The following is a 19,657-nucleotide window of genomic DNA, read 5'->3' as shown; positions in this document are numbered from 1 at the left end:
CAGGGGTAAGGTGACGCTGCTGCCAGCAGCAGCGTCCCGCCAGCAGACCGCCGCAGACTGTATCATGACACATGATACGGCCTGGCGGTGTTCTGCTGGCGGATGCTGCTGCTGGCAGCAGTGCTCCATCCTGTCTCCTGCCAGAGGAACCCCTGCAAGCAGGTAAGTCAGGTTCTCCGACAGGGGTGGGGGGTGTTGTGTGTGTGTGTGGGGGGGTGGGGGTGGGGGTGTATGCGTGTGTGTGCATGCATGCGGGTGTGTGGCGTTTGGAATATGTGTGTGCATGAATGGGTGTGAGTGTGCGTGTATGTTGTGTTGTGTGAATGGGTGTGTGTTTGTATGTATGTGAGGGTGTGTGGATGTGTGTGTGAATGAATGTATGCATGTGTTGGTGTATGTGGGTATGAGTGTGTGTATGCATGTGTATGATGGTGCGTGTATGTCGGGGGGTCTGGAGTGGAAGGGTGGTGGAGGACACTGGGGAGGGGGAGGGTGGCGGGAATGACCCTTTTCAGTGACCGGAAAGGGATTCCCTGTCACTGATGGTGCCTACCGCCATGGTTTTCGTGCCGGGACGAAAGCCACGAAAACCATGGCAGTAGGCGGGGTCCTATTCCCATGGGCGGCCTAGTGACGGCCACCGGGCTGGAGACTGCAGTCTCCAGCCCGGCGGTGGTTTCCACCGTGGCGGTCGGTGTGGTACATTGGCACTTCGGCTTTTGCCTAATCGCCAATGTCATAATATGGCGGTATGTACCGCCAGCCTGTTGTCGGTACTACCGCCACTATAACACCAACCGCCGGGGTCATAATGACCCCCTAAATGTGTGAACATGCTTCCTCAAGGCTTTGACTAGTCCTTCTCCAAATAGAAGTCCTTTCGACTCCTCACTTGTCTCTCTTTTTGCAAAGTCTCCTAACTTAGGACTGTTCTTTAACAGCACTGCTTTAGGTCTTTCCGCAAAAAGGCCTGCTTTGGCATTACCAAGAAAACATTGCTCTCTGGCTCCAGCCCCTCAGTAAATTAATATCTAAATCTGTGCCACTGAGGTAAGATTCTGCTACCATATCAAAAATTCTTGCAATTGAACCCAAGACATCAAGTAGCTTGTCTTCACATTGTTTTAAGGTTTTTGAAGTCCTTTTCTGGGGTCACAACCCACTTTAAATAATTATGTAATCAGATCTGGGTCTACATTAGGAATTATAGTCTCCTTTACCTCATTTACTGGCTCTGAACACCCTGCCCTCATTACATTTCTTTCACCCTTTTCCAATGGCCTCATTATCCAATGTTTTATATATTCAGCCACATGGTTCATCAGCCTCTATTTAGATCTGTGTGGGTGCCTAATTTCAGATGGATTAAACAACTGTGGCCCAAAGGATCCCTAACCTGTTTTTAGGGTCGAGCCTGCGTTGCATGCGCTTGTGCATGCGTTTCGCTTGCAAGACGCTTTAGGAGTTAGAAAAGGGCTTGGAGCCCCGTCCATGTCACGTCAGTGTCTTTCATTGGTTCGTGGGCTTGCCTGTTAAAATCTGCTTGCTTTCATTAGTGGAAGGCACGCATACGTCATGCCTTTTCCGGTGGTTAGCCCTCCTCGAGCACAGCGACCAAGTACTGAAAACATGTGAGGCTCGCTGTTTTCCGTCCGGTTTGTAGACTAGTTTTTATCTTTTGTTCGCAGCGCGATCTCGCTTGGCAGAAGTCGAGCGCTTTGCATAACATCGACCCTGTTACGTAGATAATTGCACTTTGCTGGTTATGTAGATAATTGCACTTGCCGATAGGTTTCACTACGAGTGAACCATAGCAGCCCAATCGCGCTGTTTTTTTCCATTCAATGTGGCAAGAAAAACCCGGTTGGGAGTTTACAACTGGTAATAGCTGTAACCCGGAAAAATGCGAGATCCTATTGGATTGCAAATGCTTGTTTTATGTTATTACTGGAACTCACAATGCTCGAGAACTCATCCAAGCCATCATCATATCCTAAATTTAGGACATATTCACCTAAATCAGCATCAATATTCTGCTCCATCCCATTAGGCTGGTAGATCATCTCCTTTGAAGGGTGTACATGCCTTTCATGCTTGCCGCATGGGACACCTTTTTGTAAGTCGTGAAAGACTCCACCATTTCTGAGGTTACTTGTCAAGCAGCAGAAAATCTTGATATGGATGGTGTTTGGAGGTCACAGGCTATTTAAAACGAGCCCTGAAGAAGAGACAGTGTCTTGAAACGTGTTGGCTGTTTTTTGCTTTGACAGCAAAAGATTGGTAGTTTCTATTGCTTTTCAAGTACAAAAGCAAATAAAAGAAAGACGTTTTGGAAAATAGACTGTGATGGACTTTATTCTCAGATAACCTTTTGTAAACTAATATCTGTAAATGACGCTGTTGTGGTACCAACGTATCTGAGAATTAGCGCTGGGCAACTTACCCAATACCTATTTGTTTTTGTATATATATGGAGAGAGAGACAAGTGTATATATTTATAATATATATATATATATATATATATATATATATATATATATATATATATATATTTATAGAGAGAGAGAGAGAGAGAGAGAGAGAGAGAGAGAGAGAGAGAGACAGATGAACAATCATGAGGGTCAGAAGATTTACTTGATTCTGTGGCTGCAATATTTACCCCATAATTATGGATTTACCACATTTATGACCTAATTTGCATGTATTCTTTTTAATTAAAGAATCAATGTGTAAATAAAAATATTTTATATACATTTTATGCTTGGATTACCTTTAACAAACACTCATGTTTTTGCAGTTATGGGAGCAACCACAAGGAGGATATAGTAAAGCCCAGTCTGGCTCTTGTGGTCTGTGTCTACAGTGGATAGTTTAGTCTTTACACTTCACCTGTCCGTTTAAGGAAATGTTAAAAAGTTGTGACGGTCAGTACCAATTTTTCTTTCAGTTATGCATCAGTCTATCGGGAGCTGGAGCACACAATTCGTTCAGCAGATGTCCAGGAGGATCTCAAGTGGTTCCGAAACACGCATGGACCAGGGATGCACATGAACTGGCCGCAGTTTGAGGTGGGCAGATTGTCCTTCTGTGTCTTGTATGTCCTAAGACCTACCTTCTCAGAAGTCTTTGGGTCGAAGCACCTACACTGTCTTTTTTCTCTGATCAGGGGCTGTTCCCCTGACTTTGTTCGATCACAAGATACAGTGTGATGTGAGTGCTGTTGAAGATATTTATAGCTGGTTTCAGGGTGGGTGAATTGATACCCTTGTGCTATAGATGGGAAAGTGCTGCAGCCTCTATCCTGCCAGCCTTTGATGTTACCCTTTTGTTTAAGCAATCTTTCAAGAAATGTTCTAGACAGACTCCTGAGTTGTGGAGAAAGAGTGGAAAAGGTCAATGATTGCTTTGAGGGTTAAAGATTTAAGTTTATTGAAGAAGGGAATGGAGTGTGGGTAAAATCCTCAGACAGGAGCAGCATTTTGGTGGGTTCTCTTGTCAGCTGGCCTCTCTGTGGCTGATGAGTGAAAAGAGAATCTGCTGATAGGTTTCATTCACACAGAGAGGTACATTACGTCAAAAGGGCATAACATGGGTAGTACATGGGCATTCCTATGCAACCACCCATGGGGTTCAAAGCAAAGCCCTATCTACTAAAAATGGAAGAAAGTGCTTTGCATTAAAAACACCTCATAAATGCACACCTTTTCATTTCGCGTAACCTTTCCAACATTGCATGTGTGCCCTACTGTACAGCAGACGTCCAATTTGGGGCAGGTTTTAAATTATGTCTAAGCATAGCATTTCGTACTGGAAAGCTGGAAGCCTTCTAGTACAGAATCAATGCTAGACATCATGCAGACACCCTTGCACCATGGTGCCGTTGCAGAGGGGACACTGCACCACGGTGCTGTTGCAGGGGGGACCTTGCACCACGGTGCCGTTGCAGGGGGGGACCTTGCACCACGGTGCCGTTGCAAGGGGGACCTTGCACCACGGTGCCGTTGCAGGGGGGACCTTGCACCACGGTGCCGTTGCAGGGGGGACCTTGCACCACGGTGCCGTTGCAGGGGGGACCTTGCACCACAGTGCCGTTGCAGGGGGGACCTTGCACCACGGTGCCGTTGCAGGGGGGACCTTGCACCACGGTGCCGTTGCAGGGGGTCCTTGCACCACGGTGCCGTTGCAGGGGGTCCTTGCACCACGGTGCCGTTGCAGGGGGGACCTTGCACCACGGTGCCGTTGCAGGGGGGACCTTGCACCACGATGCCGTTGCAGGGGGGACCTTGCACCACGGTGCCGTTGCAGTGGGGGCCTTGCACCACGGTGCCGTTGCAGGGGGAGACCTTGCACCACGGTGCCGTTGCGGGGGGACCTTGCACCACGGTGCCGTTGCAGGGGGGACCTTCCACCACGGTGCCGTTGCAGGGGGGACCTTGCACCACAGTGCCATTGCAGGGGGTCCTTGCACCACGGTGCCGTTGCAGGGGGGACCTTGCACCACGGTGCCGTTGCAGGGGGGACCTTGCACCACGGTGCCGTTGCAGGGGGAAAAAGGAAACAGCACCATTTCTTAGTAGATACGGAGCTGTTCTGCTTTCTTCCGTTCACACAGCAGAATGCCGCAGAGTGGTTGCTGCACTCCAAAAGGATAAAAGCAGGTTTGGCACAATTCATAGGTAGAATCATAATATAATGAAATGTCTCAAACACACGCCCAACAAGCAGAGGGGTAAGAATTTTAATATATGTGTACTTCGGTAAACGAATGAGGAATCTGTGACTGGGACATGCCTCCCCCTAAGGTGAATTAGTGCAAGACACATCTGATGATAAAATGAATGACTGGGAAAGGCTCACAGCTGACTTTAGAAAAAATGCTTTTGTAGAACGGGTAGGCAATACAGAGAGCAGCCTTCCCGCCAAGAAGAGACTAGTGCAATATATTAGTATGGAAGGAGTTGGGCCAGACAAACTGCAGCAATAGTACTGAATACGAGTACAGCTAGATAGCAGGGGTCCCGGCCCCCGTTCCTCATGAGCATATCTGAACTAGGTTCACCAGGATAGTGGCACTGTGCACACCCACTGAGGGATAAAACGTGCAGAGTTCTGCATATGGGACAATAGTCCGGGTGACACATGCTTAGTAAATCGCGTAGCACAGTCAAGGAGTGGCATCTCCCTACTGTTCTGTATTCAAGTGAAGGTGGCTTCTTGTCCTTTCAAGGGTTCATTAGCGTCTACATAAAAACAATGTAAAACTAATGGACTTAAAAAGTCATACAAAAACACAGTGTTAACTAATATACACCCTTACACTCACCAAGTCAAATCTGCCTGAGACAGAAGACAACATATGTATTTTAAGATCGTCCTTTAATACCAGCTCACTCTTTTCATCCTATCTCCCAGACATGAGGATGCTAGACAGAGTCCTCCACTACAGCTGAAGGCAAATAAATGCCAATCTCAGATAATTTCCAGGTAGCCCCATGCCATAACCATACAGCTTGTACCTGCCCATCCCACAAGGTGAAAGGGACATCACCTGAGTTTCAGAGTTAAAACATGATAAACACTAAACTCCACTGCATAATCAGTTCCATTCCCCACAGGGCATCTAAACGACCAATATGTACATCCATGTGTGGTAGACCCTTCCACCCTCTGGTATAGTGTCACTTCATGTATGTGCACGTGTATCGTTCGCATTCTTAAATGCAAAATTGTGTCTGGTCCACAGGTCCTGGAAATAAAATGAATGCATAGTCTGCCAAATATATGTACCTTTACATTTAGCATGTTTGAGTGTAAGAATCGCAACCTGTCCTGAATTTGCAGTGAGAGCTTTCCTCATAAAACGCATAGCTCTCTGAAGCCCCTGCTACCTGAGCGTGAATTATTTAAACGTGTACCACTAAATAAATGTGCTTTCTCGAGTCTTGTCATTCTGTGGTGTGTCTCATGTATTGACCTGATCCCCTCTGTCCTTCAGTCTCTCACGTATCCGCATCTGAGCCACACTCCCATATGGTCCGTGCCGCTGCCTACTAGTGTTAGGGTCTGCCTTCCGTAAGATACAGTGTGCAATTTTCCAGTAGTATGAAGGTTACAGGGATAAGTGCTCCGATGCTGTAAACACATCTGTCCACTTTTATGCAATTTATTTTGGCACTGTGCTTTGAAAAAAACAATTGGGTTCAGGCATGTGTACGTGGTCTGTCCCTTGCATCTTCCTGAGCTTGACCTTCGTATGGACTGTGCCATACACATCTGTGTATGTTGGGGGGTGTGTGTGTGTGTGTGTGTGTGTAGGCTTCCTGCGCCCCGACAACTGTATCATAAACTCCTCAGAGATTTGTTTCCTGGGATTTTGTTTCCTATAATCCTGCATAGTTGTATTGCCTGTTGTTCGATACCTTCAAGTGAGCCTCATAATTTTTGGTCTGTGTCATGCACACACCTTCTCCTCTCAGGTTTTGTTATGTCTGACAAGTGTTTGGTCCTTGGCCTTGAAGTCTTCTAGTCTGTCCCTTGCCCTCCCTTGACCTTCATAGCCCAATGGTCATTCTCATGTTCTCCTCTGGACCTGGCATCCAGTGATCTCTCTCACATGCTCTCCTGAGATTGGTTTCTTAGGCTTCTGTAAGACTGTCAGTCCTGTAGCGCGGTCAGCGCGCACCATGCCCCTTACAGAGGGCACAGCACCACACCATTAACTATGAACCGTGACATAACAGGATCCTCTGGGATCTATTTTAAACAATCTGGTTCAGCCTCTTATGAATCTCTTTTCCACCAAACTCTACTGAATTCCACCACTGCACTAAGGATTCATCACAATTTAATTCAGTGAATCACAATCAGCAGACTAATGTATTGGCACATTTGACTTTGATTTAGAAGCTGCAGCTCCACTAGCTACACAGCTGGTGACGTGTTTGCTGTTTATGTAATGAAGAGGCCTCAAATGTTCTGCTTCCCTCTTCCTTTGAATAACTTGTTGAGTGCAGCAAGTTTTATCTTCTTAATAGAGCTTCCCAAATCCTGCTTGATTCTCCTGTCATCCGGCAACACTTATCATCCTGGGTCCCCAACACTCACAATATTCTGCTACATCCTCCCGAGTATCCTGCGTACTAATTTCCCTCGGTCCCTGGATCCCATTTTTCCAGGTTCAACATTTCCATCCAGAATCAGTTTCCCTTTCTCACCAAACCCTATTCCTTCTTGGGCTCTATTCCCTCCTAGACCGTCTTCATAGCTTTCCCTGCTGAGATGCTTTCACTTCTGGGCCACTTTCCCCTATTGCCCTCCTAGACTGCTTTCCATCCTGGACCCCTTTCTCCGCCTAGGATGCTTTCCATACTGTCCCTTTCCCTCCAGCCAACTGTACTGTGACTGCCTCTGTGTTTCTTACCATTCCAGGGACACTTTCTTTCTAGGGACCTTTTTGTCTCATGGCTCAGTCTTTCCAAGGTCCTTTCCTTGATGGCTCTCCTCTCCTACGACCCCTAAAAACCTGGGCTATTTCCAACCTAGACCTCTTTCTTTCTGGACACCCTTCCTCCTCATTAGGGTTCTCTCTTAGGGCCCCTTCTCACTTGGGCATCCTCCTGGGTTCTACTTATTACCTCATGGCCTCTAGCTGCTGAGTCGCTTTTATGCCTGACCGCCTTTTCTCCTGCACCAGATCCCTTCTATGCTCCACTCCCACGGAGTTCCTTGTATTCCAGGCTCTGGTGCAGTGGTGCACCCTTTTGTACTATGTTCACCATATCACCTCACAAGACACTGAATCTCCTTTTTTCTCTATCTCTTCCTGTCACAATTTCTGCCCAGTGTGTGATGTCATCAAAGTTTCAAGAAATGCCTTTTCTCTCAGCCTGCATCATGATGTGCCTGCCAAGTGCCATCAGATTTTGATGCCTGGTCACATTATGCAGGCTAGCACTCTGCAACCCTCCATAGTTGTTTTTCCATCATCTTTGCTGGTGTCATCTCATGCCACCCCCTCTCTTTAGAACTGACAGGAGTTCGTGAGAAGACAGGACGTGGGAGTCAAAGAAAGATAAGAGGCAGGACATTCTAACCGTGACCTGACAGTGGATTCGGTGGCGCCTTTGAATCTGGATCCTTGAGTCCTGATGTACAAGCACAGCCCAAGACTGCAAGTGGAAGATGTGTGCACTCTCTAAACGCCATCTTCTTGTGCTTAGGAACCTGGATAGCTTTCTGTATTGATTTCTGTGCAGTATCATGCAGTATGGAGCATGGATGGCTACCTTAGACATCCTTAACTGACAATCGGTGTATGTGTGTGTGTGAGTGTTTGTGTGCTTGTTGATGTTCACACCACTTTGACTCCAATTAAAGGATACGTGTTGAAACATGCTGTGTGCAGGTGATGATTATCTGACACCCCAATATCTGTAGTTGTCGCTGAACGACCTGTGTTAATGGTGCTGTTCCAGATAGATAATGTTTGTCCTCACATGATGGTGTGTGTAGGCAATCATTTGGGTACAGACCACAGGTAAGCAGGTAATAAATAACTAGAGTCCAAAAATTGACACAGAGTTGGGAGAAAGGGGACAAAACAGGCATGCCTTTTGTACAATAAAAACTGGCACTTAAGACAGAACTAAACGATACCTCTATATAAAAAAGCTTCAAACATGCATTGACCCATCTATAAGGCTCTATCTCTCCATTACATTTAGCACCTGAACACAGATAACCAGTAAGCAGGTTCAACGCCAGGTACCTCCTTCAGACGTTTCATCCTCAAATTCTACCTCATTCTGTTGGGAAAAACTATTTATCTCCCCCTCAAACGCCTGGGACGCCCAAAGTAAAACATCTCTAGGTGGTCAGAGGTTTCTCACTAGGGTGCCTATCTCATCTTCATCTTAGCTCACTCTGACCAGATCACTGTACACAGGAAAAACCTCCACTGGCTCCCATTCAAAGGGCGTATTCAGATTTCAGAGCACTTGGCTTGTTCTCGTGCTTTGCGTGTGCGCACATCACCAAGAAAAACTTCCGTCCTCATTGGGTAGCTAAGTGTGGCCTCCTTGAAGCTGCTGCCCCTCAGAATGTGATACAGAAGATACTAGAGACAAGAACAGTTGTGCTCTCGAGGCTCAATGCAAAGCCTCACTGCACATCTGCTCTGAATCAAACTACATGTTGTTGAACAAAACGCTGATGTCACACTTGTTAAGTTTACATTAGGCAGAATGGCTGAAGCCCTTTTCAGTTCCCAGCCTGTAAAATCACATTGAAGCAGCTTTGGAGGAGCTCTCAGCACCACACAAAAACAAAACAGAAATAATTATAAAAACTCTTACAGGTGTCACTGCCCGTAAATTGTAACACCCTTATTGATGGACCAGCGCCACGGGAAACTCTCACTTCCTGAGCTCGTTGGAAATCATTGCTGTAGCCTGAGGTCCTTCCGGTGCTGCTAGAGTACTGTCATCGGTGTGTGTCATAGACCGTAGGTCTGCATTTGAGCCCTCCTCCCGAGTGCTGGTGCTTCTGTGAGCACTGTCCACTACAGCTGACCCTCCTGGTCTTTACTTGCAGGGAGCCTGGAAAGCACTTTGCCCTCTTCCTAAGCCTGCAGGCAAGACAGGCGATGAGAGCACGCACAGGCTGCCAGGTCCTCCTTTAGGACTTTTTATGTCTCCCTCCTCAGGGCACAGTATGTGGATGGTCCCCGCATGTTTGTCTGGCTTTGATTGAAAACGTGGCCTACTGGTCTAGTTCACCTCTTCCTCCATACTCCACCCCACCCCAGTTTCTGCACTGAATCTGTCATGGATCCAAGCTTGTTAAAACTTGCAGCTAGCCTTCTGAAAACAAACCCGGGAGAGAGTCAAGGCAGAAGAAGTCTTACACCAGATGAGTATGTGTCAGAAGTTGAAAAGAAAGAACAGCAGTGATGTAGGTGTGTAAATATGATCACATGTTCATGGATGGAAGACCCTTTACCATTGTGACCTATCACATTGAATGTAACTGGCAATCTCCGGCTTCCTGTCACTCCCTTCAGAACATAACCCTTCCTCTCCCCCTCCTTTCACGTGCCTTATGGCTGGTGAGACTAATGCATATCTTACAGAATTGTAGACATCTATATGAAAGCTGAAGGTCACAGGTCTGATTCCCGACAGTTCCACTTATCCTTTGACTTTTCGTCAGTGCCTAGTGACTAGATAAATGGTAGAGGGTGCTATGTAGCTGTAGTTATTATGGTCCTGGGGCTCTGGGTCTGCCGCAGCGCAGACTAGGCACATGAAAAGATAGGCAGAGTAGCAACTGGTCACTAGAGGCAGGGAGACTTAAATAACACTGAGGTAACAACAAATAGAGTAGAAACCATTAGAACCACAACCTGGCTAAAACCTCTCTCATCTCTCTCACAAAAAATGTAACTTGAGGTTACGGACTAAGGTCTTTCCTCCCTAAACGTGCAGTTTTCTTCTGAGTGTTTTACATTTGTGTTATTTCGCTATTTGAGTGAATCAAATGAGCTTCATGCAAGCATATTTCTCCAAGGAGAGAACGAAAAATATTACCAGAAGCCGAAGATAATGAATTTTGAGTGAAGTGTACACAAAATGTTAAAAGCCAATGCGGACTCGGAGCACATTGAGAACATTTGAAATGTAAACAATAAGAATTGTGATGCCTAATCTCAATGGACAGATGCTTTATTTATGTGTTTATATATTTATATGAAGATTTGCTAGTGAATGTAAAATGCAAAGAAGCTAGAAAGTAAGACCAGTTGTAAATTCCCTAAGTAATGCCCTGTAAAGACTTGTAATTATCAAATCAGCTTGAATATTAAAATATGAATACCTTGCATTCAGCATAATTGTATTTATTTTTGTTCCTGTGCTAGCTTGTGTGTTTTACACACATGGTGAATCCTGTTAAACAGTGTGTACTGATATTCAGAGTTAATGGTAATTTTCTCAATAAATTGTTCACAAAGATAATTCATACGATTATTTTATTAAAAATGAGATTGACATGTATTAATGTATGTGTTAGAAATGGGGTCTTTGGTTGGCAGTCAGGTTACCCCCTGTCCAAGCAACGACCCTCACTTTAGTCAGGGTAAAGGAGAATCGCACTCAGTTAACCCCCGCTCACCCCCTTGGTAGCTTGGCACGAGCAGGCAGGCTTAACTTCAGAAGCAATGTGTAAAGTATTTGTACCAACACACACAGTAACTCAGTGAAAACATTACAAAATAACACAACACAGGTTTAGAAAAATAGATAATATTGATCTAAACAAAACAAGACCAAAACGACAAAAATCCAACATACGCAAGTCAAGATATGAATTTTAAAAAGAATAACAGTATTAATCCTTTAGAAAACAGTGAGAACGCTGTTAGCATGCAAAAGTACCTGGGTGGCGTCAAAATAACAACGCACAGGCGAATGTGCATCGGAAAAGTCCAGCGATGCATCGATTTCTCACTCGCAAGCAAGACTGTGCACTGTTCCTCCTCCGGTCGGGTCAGCATGCGTCGTTTCTTCTCTCCCACTGGAGAGCCATGCATTGATCCGGACGGGCACCTCGGGTCCGGGCAGGCTTTGCGTTGTTTTTCCCTGGCCAGCAATGTTGAAAATCCGGTCGCATGGTATTCCAAAACCGTGATGCGTGGGGTTTGCATTGTTATCAGCTTCCGTTAGCATGTGTTGCAGGCCGTTTCTCCAGTCGCATTGCGTCGATCTTCCAGCCGCAATGCAGGTGGAGCGTTGATTTCAGCTGCGAATCCGGCGGCATGTTGTTTATCAGCAGCATCACAGGTGTATCAAAAATGTCCCCGCACAGCGGTTTGTGCGTGGATTTTCAGTCTTTGTCTGCCATCTTCACCTTTCAAGGGCCCAGGAACTGGATCGGGCACCACTTGGCAGGGCAGGAGTCTCAGCAGAGAGTCCAGGTGCTAGAAGGTGAAGTCTTTGATGGCCCTGACACTTCAACTACAGGAGGCAAGCTCAGTTCAAGCCCTTGGAGATTCTTCTCAGGCAGGAATGCACAACAAAATCCAACCATTTTCCCCTTTCACAGGCAGAAGTAGCAACTGCATAATAGTCCAACAAAGCACAGTCACAGGCAGGGGCAACACTTCTCCTCAACTCTTCAGCTCTTCTCCTTGGCAGAGGTTCCTGTTGATTCCAGAAGTTATCTGATTTTCAGGGGTTTGTGGTGCTCTTCTTATAACCCTTCCTTTCTGCCTTTGAGGTAGGCCTACTTCAAAGAGAAGTCTCTGTTGTTTTCAAGATCCTGTCTTGCCCAGGCCATGCCCCAGACACACACCAGGGGGTTGGAGATTGCATTGTGTGAAGGCAGGCACAGCCCTTTCAGGTGTAAGTGACCCCTCCTCCCCTCCTCTCAACCCATATGGCCCATCACGATATGCAGGCTGCAACCCAGCTACCTTTGTGTCACTGTCTAGAGGAGAGGTGCAAACAGCCCAACTGTCAAACTGACGCAGCCATGGAATCCACAAACAAGCAGAGTTACAGAATGGTTTAAACAAGAAAATGCCTTCTTTCTAAAAGTGGCATTTTTAAACACACAATCTAAAAAACAACTTCACTAAAATATGTATTTTTAAATTGTGAGTTCAGAGACCCCAAACTCAATCTGGCTCCCAAAGGGAATCTGCACTTTAAAAATATTTAAAGGCAGCCCCCATGTTAACCTATGCGAGAGATAGGCCTTGCAACAATGAAAACCGAACTTGGCAGTGTTTCACTGTCAGGACATATAAAACACATAAGTACATGTCCCACCTTTAACATACACTGCACCCTGCCCATGGGGCTACATAGGGCCTACCTTAGGGGTGCCTTACATGTATAAAAAAGGGAAGGTTTAGGCCTGGCAAGTGAGTATACTTGCCAAGTCGAATTGACAGTTTAAAACTGCACTCATAGACACTGCAGTGGCAGGTCTGAGCCATGTTTTCAAGGCTACTTATGTGGGTGGCACAACCAGTGCTGCAGACCCACTAGTAGCATTTGATGTACAGGCTCATGGCACCTCTAGTGCACTTTACTAGGGACTTACTAGTAAATCAAATATGCCAGTTATGCATAAATCTACCAACAATACAATTTACACAGAGAGCCTATGCACTTTAGCACTGGTTAGCAGTGGTAAAGAGCCCAGAGTCCTAAAGCCAACAAAAACAGGAGTCAAAAAGATTGTAGATGACCCTGCAAAAGGGAAAAAGTCCAAGAGTGTGTATGTATCTAGTATTTGTATAGAAAATAGGAGGTGTAGAGGATCAAAGGCAAGCATAAGTCATAGGAGAGGTAGCAGGTTTGTGGACTCTTGATGCATTGTGATGTAGTGTTCTTACAAGAAGTGGTCTTCAACTCTTTAGCAAATTGGAGCAGTGCTGGGCAGACCTGGTTGCTCCTTAGGATGTTGTACCATATCCTGGGTGGGTGCACAGGTGGAAAAGGTCAACCACCCCCTTCTAGGTCACAGTCTGCCAGAGAGCTAAGCTGTCTTGTTTGTTAAAGGCATCTTGGGGACTTTCAAAAAGTTGTCCTAGGAATACATTTTGCTCACTGATTACCATTGGCTTTGTGGTTTGTAACTCACATTTTCTGGCTCTCCATTTGCTGCCTTTATTTGCTTTAGGCTCACCAGGTTCAGTTTGTCTCGCCTGTTGCCTAAACCATGTTTTCTGTATCTTTTCACAAACTCACTTTCTGTTAACAGACCTTTACATCTTGTTCTTATCTTGTCGCATTTTCTGTGCATTCAAAGACCGAGGTCAATTGTCAGGCACTGTCTTCCAAGGGTGCTTGTTTACTTTTCTTTCTCTGATTCCAAAGTGAGAGGATTGATGTGACAATCTTGCTGGATACATGGGGTAGGAGTATTTTTCCTAGCAAATGACAATGTTTAAATGAACTATTTAAGTATTTCAGACTATATCAGAAATACAAACACACAAATGAAGCACATGTTTTGTTATTTCTTATGTGTTGGAAATAAATACTTTAATATGATCAAAACAAATCATTAAACTAGGTGATGCAATTTCCAGACATTTTTGTGTGTGCACTGTATAGTTGTATTAATAAAACTATGTCTGTGCAAATATAATGGTTGTTTCAATTGAAAATGTGTTGTCTCTAATGGCAGTATGCTATCAGACCGTGAATACTCCATTCTACACCACTCCACTCTACTCTGCACCACTCCGTACTACTGCACTTTACTCTGCACCACTCCACTTTACACCACTCCGCGCCACTGCACTCGGCACCACATCACTATGCCACTGCATTCTATGCCACTTCACACTACACCTCTCTACTCTACCGTGTACCATTCTACTCTATGCATTCTTCACCATTGTACCCTACACCACTCCAGTCTAGGCCACACCAATCTTTTCTGCACAGCTGCAGTCTATGCCACTGTTCTCTATGCCACTCTGCAACACTGCACTCTACGCCGCTGCACTCTATGCCACTTCACGCTACGCCTCTCTACTCTACCATGTACCACTCTACTTTATGCCAATGCACTCTTCGTTACTCTACTCTACATCTCTGCACTCTTAGCCACTGCACTCTATACCACTCCATTGTAGGTCACACCAATCTACTCTGCACAACTCCACTCTATGCCACTGTACTGTACACCACTCTGCAACACTGCACTCTACACCACTGCACTCAGTGCCAATACACTCTATTCCAATGCACTTTATTCTGTAACACTCAACTCTATGCCCCTCAGCTCTACGCCAATCCACTGTATGCTACTCTAATCTACTCTGCACCACTGAACTCTGTGCCACTGCACTCTACACCACTGCACTCAGTGCCAATACACTCTATTCCAATGCACTTTATTCTGTAACACTCAACTCTATGCCTCTCAGCTCTACGCCAATCCACTGTATGCCACTCTAATCTACTCTGCACCACTGAACTCTGTGCCACTGCACTCTACACCACTTTACTCTACGCCACTGCAGTATATGACACTCTAGGCAACTGCATTCTACACTGCACCACACCTCTCTATGCCACCTCACTCCACTCTGAAACAATCTACTCTATACCACTGTACTCTACTCTGTGCCACTCCATTCTATGCCACTGCACTCTACACTACTCTACTCTTAACCACTGCACTCTACACCAAAGCCCTCTACATAACTGCACTCTGTCACTGTACTCTACTACTTGTTGTACTCTACACCACTCTACTCCACTGCACTCTGGCACTCTACTCTGCAATGCTGGCACTGAATTCAAGGCCACTCTACTTTACACTACTCAACTCTACCCCACTGCACTCTTTGCCACATCACTCTATGGCACTATACTCTACTCTGCACCACTTTATGCTACTACACTCTGCACCAGGGTACACCACTGCGCTCTATGCCACTAGACTGTACTCTGTGCCATTCAATTCAGCTCTGCCCTCTGCATCACTCAACTCTATGCCACTCCACTCTGCACCACTCTAGCCACTGTACTCTACTCTGTGCCATTCTAGTATACTCTGTGTGCACTCCACTCTGCACCACTGCACTCTACTATGCACCACTTGAATGTATGTCACTGCATTCTGTGATGCTGCATTGTACACTGCTGAATTCAATGTCATTGCACTCTATGCCGCTGTACTCTCCAACACTCTGTGCTAATGCACTCCACACCAGTCCACCTTAATCTATTTCACTTAGTGCATGCCACTCTCCATGACTCCACACTATGCCACTCCAATACACAGCACTCTCTGCCACTCCACTCTACAACACTCTACTCGACTCTTCGCCATTCCACTCAAAGATACTCCATGACACTTTCCTCTATGCCACTAACTTATAGGCATGCCAGCAGCCACGCTTGTGAACAACATGGCTAAAACACATCAGCAAAGCCAATAACTCTTGCATAGGCGAGACCTACTGGCTTTGCCAATGCTTTTTTCCCTTTTTGTTTACATTTCTTAGTCTCCAGGCTGCTGGCGTCTAGTCTGTGGTTTTACCAAGAGCCACCATATATGGTGAGCTTGTCTGCAAGATAAGCAGGGTGATTGTCGTGATGGCTTTGTAAATGATGCAGCTGGTTCATGCCACTGAGGCAGGGTTGTGTTATTTCTTGCTTGCTTGACATTTGTTGGGAAGAGGAAAAAACAAAGGACCAACAACACAAGACCGGTATCACCTGTTGTGATCAAGAACACATTCACAAAAACGTTAAACACTGTAATGTCTCCTAGAATTCCAAAGTGAACATTTCCCACTATTGAAGTTGCCTTCTTAGCAATACCAAGATCTTGTTGGGCACTTTCTCAGCTATTTAAATCAGCGCTAAAAGTTTACCATAAAAGCAGGTGTGTAAAAGTTGGCAATGCCATATTCCTAAAATAACTTTAGCCTGTGCTAGATTTCGGGAGGATTAGGTTGGGGCAGGTTTAATAAGCTGGCGAGACAGCACAATGCGCCCGTGCAACTCTCAAGGGGTTTGTGTGTGTAACCGAAGGCCACAAATCTGAACCCTACTGGCATTCCACTTCATAAACTTTATCTTCCTGCTTACAGTGTAGTGTGTGTTTTCGTCGTTCAATGCGCCCTGCCCCTCCCGCTGCCCCAGGCAGCCCTGGCTCTCACAGTGCAGCCATTTCAGCTACACGGAATTATTTGCACAGGTTGATAACTTTGTATTCTAACATGCATTAATTGTGGCCCAAGACCAACACAAAAGCATTCCTTTGTTAACATTCGTCATTGTAAACTCCGTGAGAGCAGCCAGACCTTACTCTGCCCCTGCCTTGAGAGTTAAGTGTTCCCTGCCCGAGACCAGGTTTTTCACTCAATATCAGCTGCGGCTAGCAGAGTGACTGTCTCGCCTGCCACAATAGGGTCGAGGCCCGGCTCTGGCATATACTTGTGAGACGCTGGTAAGGCCCACTCTTGCAGTCACAACCTCTCCTCCTGCCAGAGCAGGCAATTCTCACCCTTACACTGTCCCAACAGTGAAGTGTTCTCTCATCGCACACTCCCAGACCCAACGCTGCCCTTTATAACCCGGAAGTGTTGTCTCACCATCTCTTCCACTGGGGATGTGGTTATGAACCGCGCTGACGGTGCACCCCTCTGTCTCTTCCGCTGCTCTCTCCTCTGACTAAACCACTCCCCACTGGCTACACTCAGAACAGCCAAATACTGTGCTCAAATAAAGTAACCACATGCTGCCAAACACAACCTTGGATCGCACAACCCAAATGAGCACATTTAAAAAGCTTGTAATTGTTCCAGGCCGCGCTCACTGATGGTCATTTCAGCTTTAGCGACATTACAGTGAACTGGAAATGAAATGTCATAACTACCACACAGTAATATTTAAGTGGTTTAGAGTTTCAGATGCTAATGAAGTAGTTAATTAAATATTCTCTCGAAAGAATTAGAGTAGACTGTCATTCATTTCTCCAATGAAATTTAATAAATAATGTGAGCGAACTCGGAGCATCTTCAGCGTATAGTCACTCTTCATCAAGGGCAATTTACTTGTACTGGATTTGTAATAAAAGAGCAGTAATAGAAAATACACACACTTACTGATGGCCGGTAAAACGACTGTCATACTTATACACACGCAAATGTCTACTCATATTAAAATCGGAAAAAATCCCCAAGTCTAAAGTTCCTAATTTTTTAAAGCCTCTAAATGAGAGTGCAACACAACGTGCTGTGGTGTTCCACCACACCAAGTGTACTGTCTGGAGCAGAAGAGAGATATCAGTTCAATGTAAATCACATGATACAAGTCATGCGCACAGAAACACCGTTTCTTCTCTTTCTATTGTAGTTTAAAAGAATTAGTTTTTAGTCCTGTCTATCAATAAATTTATCTTGATACTAATACTAACCATTTTGATTCTGTAGATTTCTCTTTGTAACAATCTTATTGCCTATGGCGGTGGTTCCCAACCTTTTGACTCCTGAGGACCCCCACTGAATCATTACTGGAAACCAGGGACCCCCAAGCAACTTATTCAATTTGAATTTCAAACATTAAAACTGTAACTTGCAAAAAATACACAAACAAGTACACATCAAACAAACGCTCAAATTACTAACAGTATAATTATTTTATATTGAAAAAATATGCAAAATCGAAAAAATTTAATGGGAAGGTTGGCACTGCATCTCGGGGACTAACTTCTCAATGTTATGTTATTTAGGGAAAGCTGAATCCTCCTGTCAGATTCAACATTTCCAAGCAATTCCTGGTTTTATCTCTAGGTATATAGATCTGAGAAAACATTTTCACAAAAATATGTGGTGGGGAAAGGAAGTAAAACCTAATTTCTCCATAGCCTCTCTATCACATGTAATTCATTTGTTTTATAGCACCTCTCATACCAATGTAGGGTGTCAGAGCACTTTACAGAGGAAATCAAGGTGTAGGATTCACATCATCAACAGTGGTAGGCATTTTCTAAGAGTGCTTGGTCTGGGAAAGCACACACTCAGGTTTCAGAACACAGCACAGTGGTTAGCATTGACTTTAATAATAAGAATGTATTTCTATGCAAGAAAACCTTTTTTAGCAGCATAAGGAAAATGAAAGTCTAGTGAAAAAAAGAACTTTCTAATTTGTGCCTTGCAGTTTGCATGAGGTTCGTTAATGGCAGTTCATAGCTCACTGTGCTAGATTATGATTGTAACTTATGTACTGCACAGAAACAAAAGCAGTCACCCACTGTGCTATGCACATAAAATACTGTTATTTGCCTGATACATGTTCTTTGCAGCAGGCATATTAATCATCTGTGCTACCTTGGAGTCAAAACTGCCACTAGACAAAACTCCCATCTCTATCCAGCATGGACATTAATCACTAGTGAAATCTTGATGCTTTTATTTTTGTCCGAAAGCTGCTGGCTAGATGTACGAGGAAGTTTGTAGAGCTTTTAAAACTGCTAAAGGGGAATGCAAGTGTTTGTCAGAGGAGCATTGCCTTCCTCCTGGCCCAGGCCTGCGGACCGCCTGGAAATGTGTCACGGACCTCTGGGGGTCCGCGCACCACAGGTTGGGAATCACTGGTCTATGGTGAATGATAGCTTATTTATAAAGCACAGTTTCATCAACACATCTTGACACTAATATGAAGAGAATTGCACGACTAAGCCTAAGACATTGTGAACATTCATTCTGTAACTTGGTATAACTTTAGTTGATATTTAACTCAGGATTTTCATATAATTTTTGAATCTCACAAATATTAAATATGTTTAGTTGTGTAAATTACGAATTACCTCATTTTGTCTATTGACCCTTATGCCTTTTGTTCCTGAGTATGATGGCAATATCCTGTGTCTAAGTCATACAGAGTAAACACACATACCTCAATACGGAATACATCCTTTACCACAAAGTCAGAACCACGACCTGCCTTTACAACGCAGTCACTACCAAGACCGCAACGTTAACATGCATTACTTCATCATGCAAGTCGTTACAACGACTTCCCTTATGGGGCGCGTTGTTGGACTGGTGTTGGATATTTAAGCCCACCACTTTCCCTACTGTTGTGTGGGCTGGAGTTGGAATAGTAATTTATACTATTTCAA

The 19,657-nt window shown here is 45.0% G+C and overlaps 1 protein-coding gene across 4 annotated transcripts in view; it reads left to right on the top strand.

Moving 5' to 3' along the window:
• The window catches only part of PACSIN1 (protein kinase C and casein kinase substrate in neurons 1), a 288,391-nt gene that overhangs the window by 229,569 nt on the left and 39,165 nt on the right, over positions 1–19,657 (top strand). For all 4 annotated transcript variants that reach the window (XM_069238839.1, XM_069238840.1, XM_069238837.1 and 1 more), the window contains exon 7: positions 2,949–3,069. In XM_069238839.1, the coding sequence (XP_069094940.1) occupies positions 2,949–3,069 (121 nt within the window). The remainder of the gene's footprint in view (positions 1–2,948; positions 3,070–19,657) is intronic.

The sequence above is a fragment of the Pleurodeles waltl genome, chromosome 6 (assembly GCF_031143425.1).
Source record: "Pleurodeles waltl isolate 20211129_DDA chromosome 6, aPleWal1.hap1.20221129, whole genome shotgun sequence".
Taxonomy (NCBI): domain Eukaryota; kingdom Metazoa; phylum Chordata; class Amphibia; order Caudata; family Salamandridae; genus Pleurodeles; species Pleurodeles waltl.
Note: the sequence above shows the minus strand (reverse complement) of the source record. Positions and strands in the feature narration are given on the sequence as shown.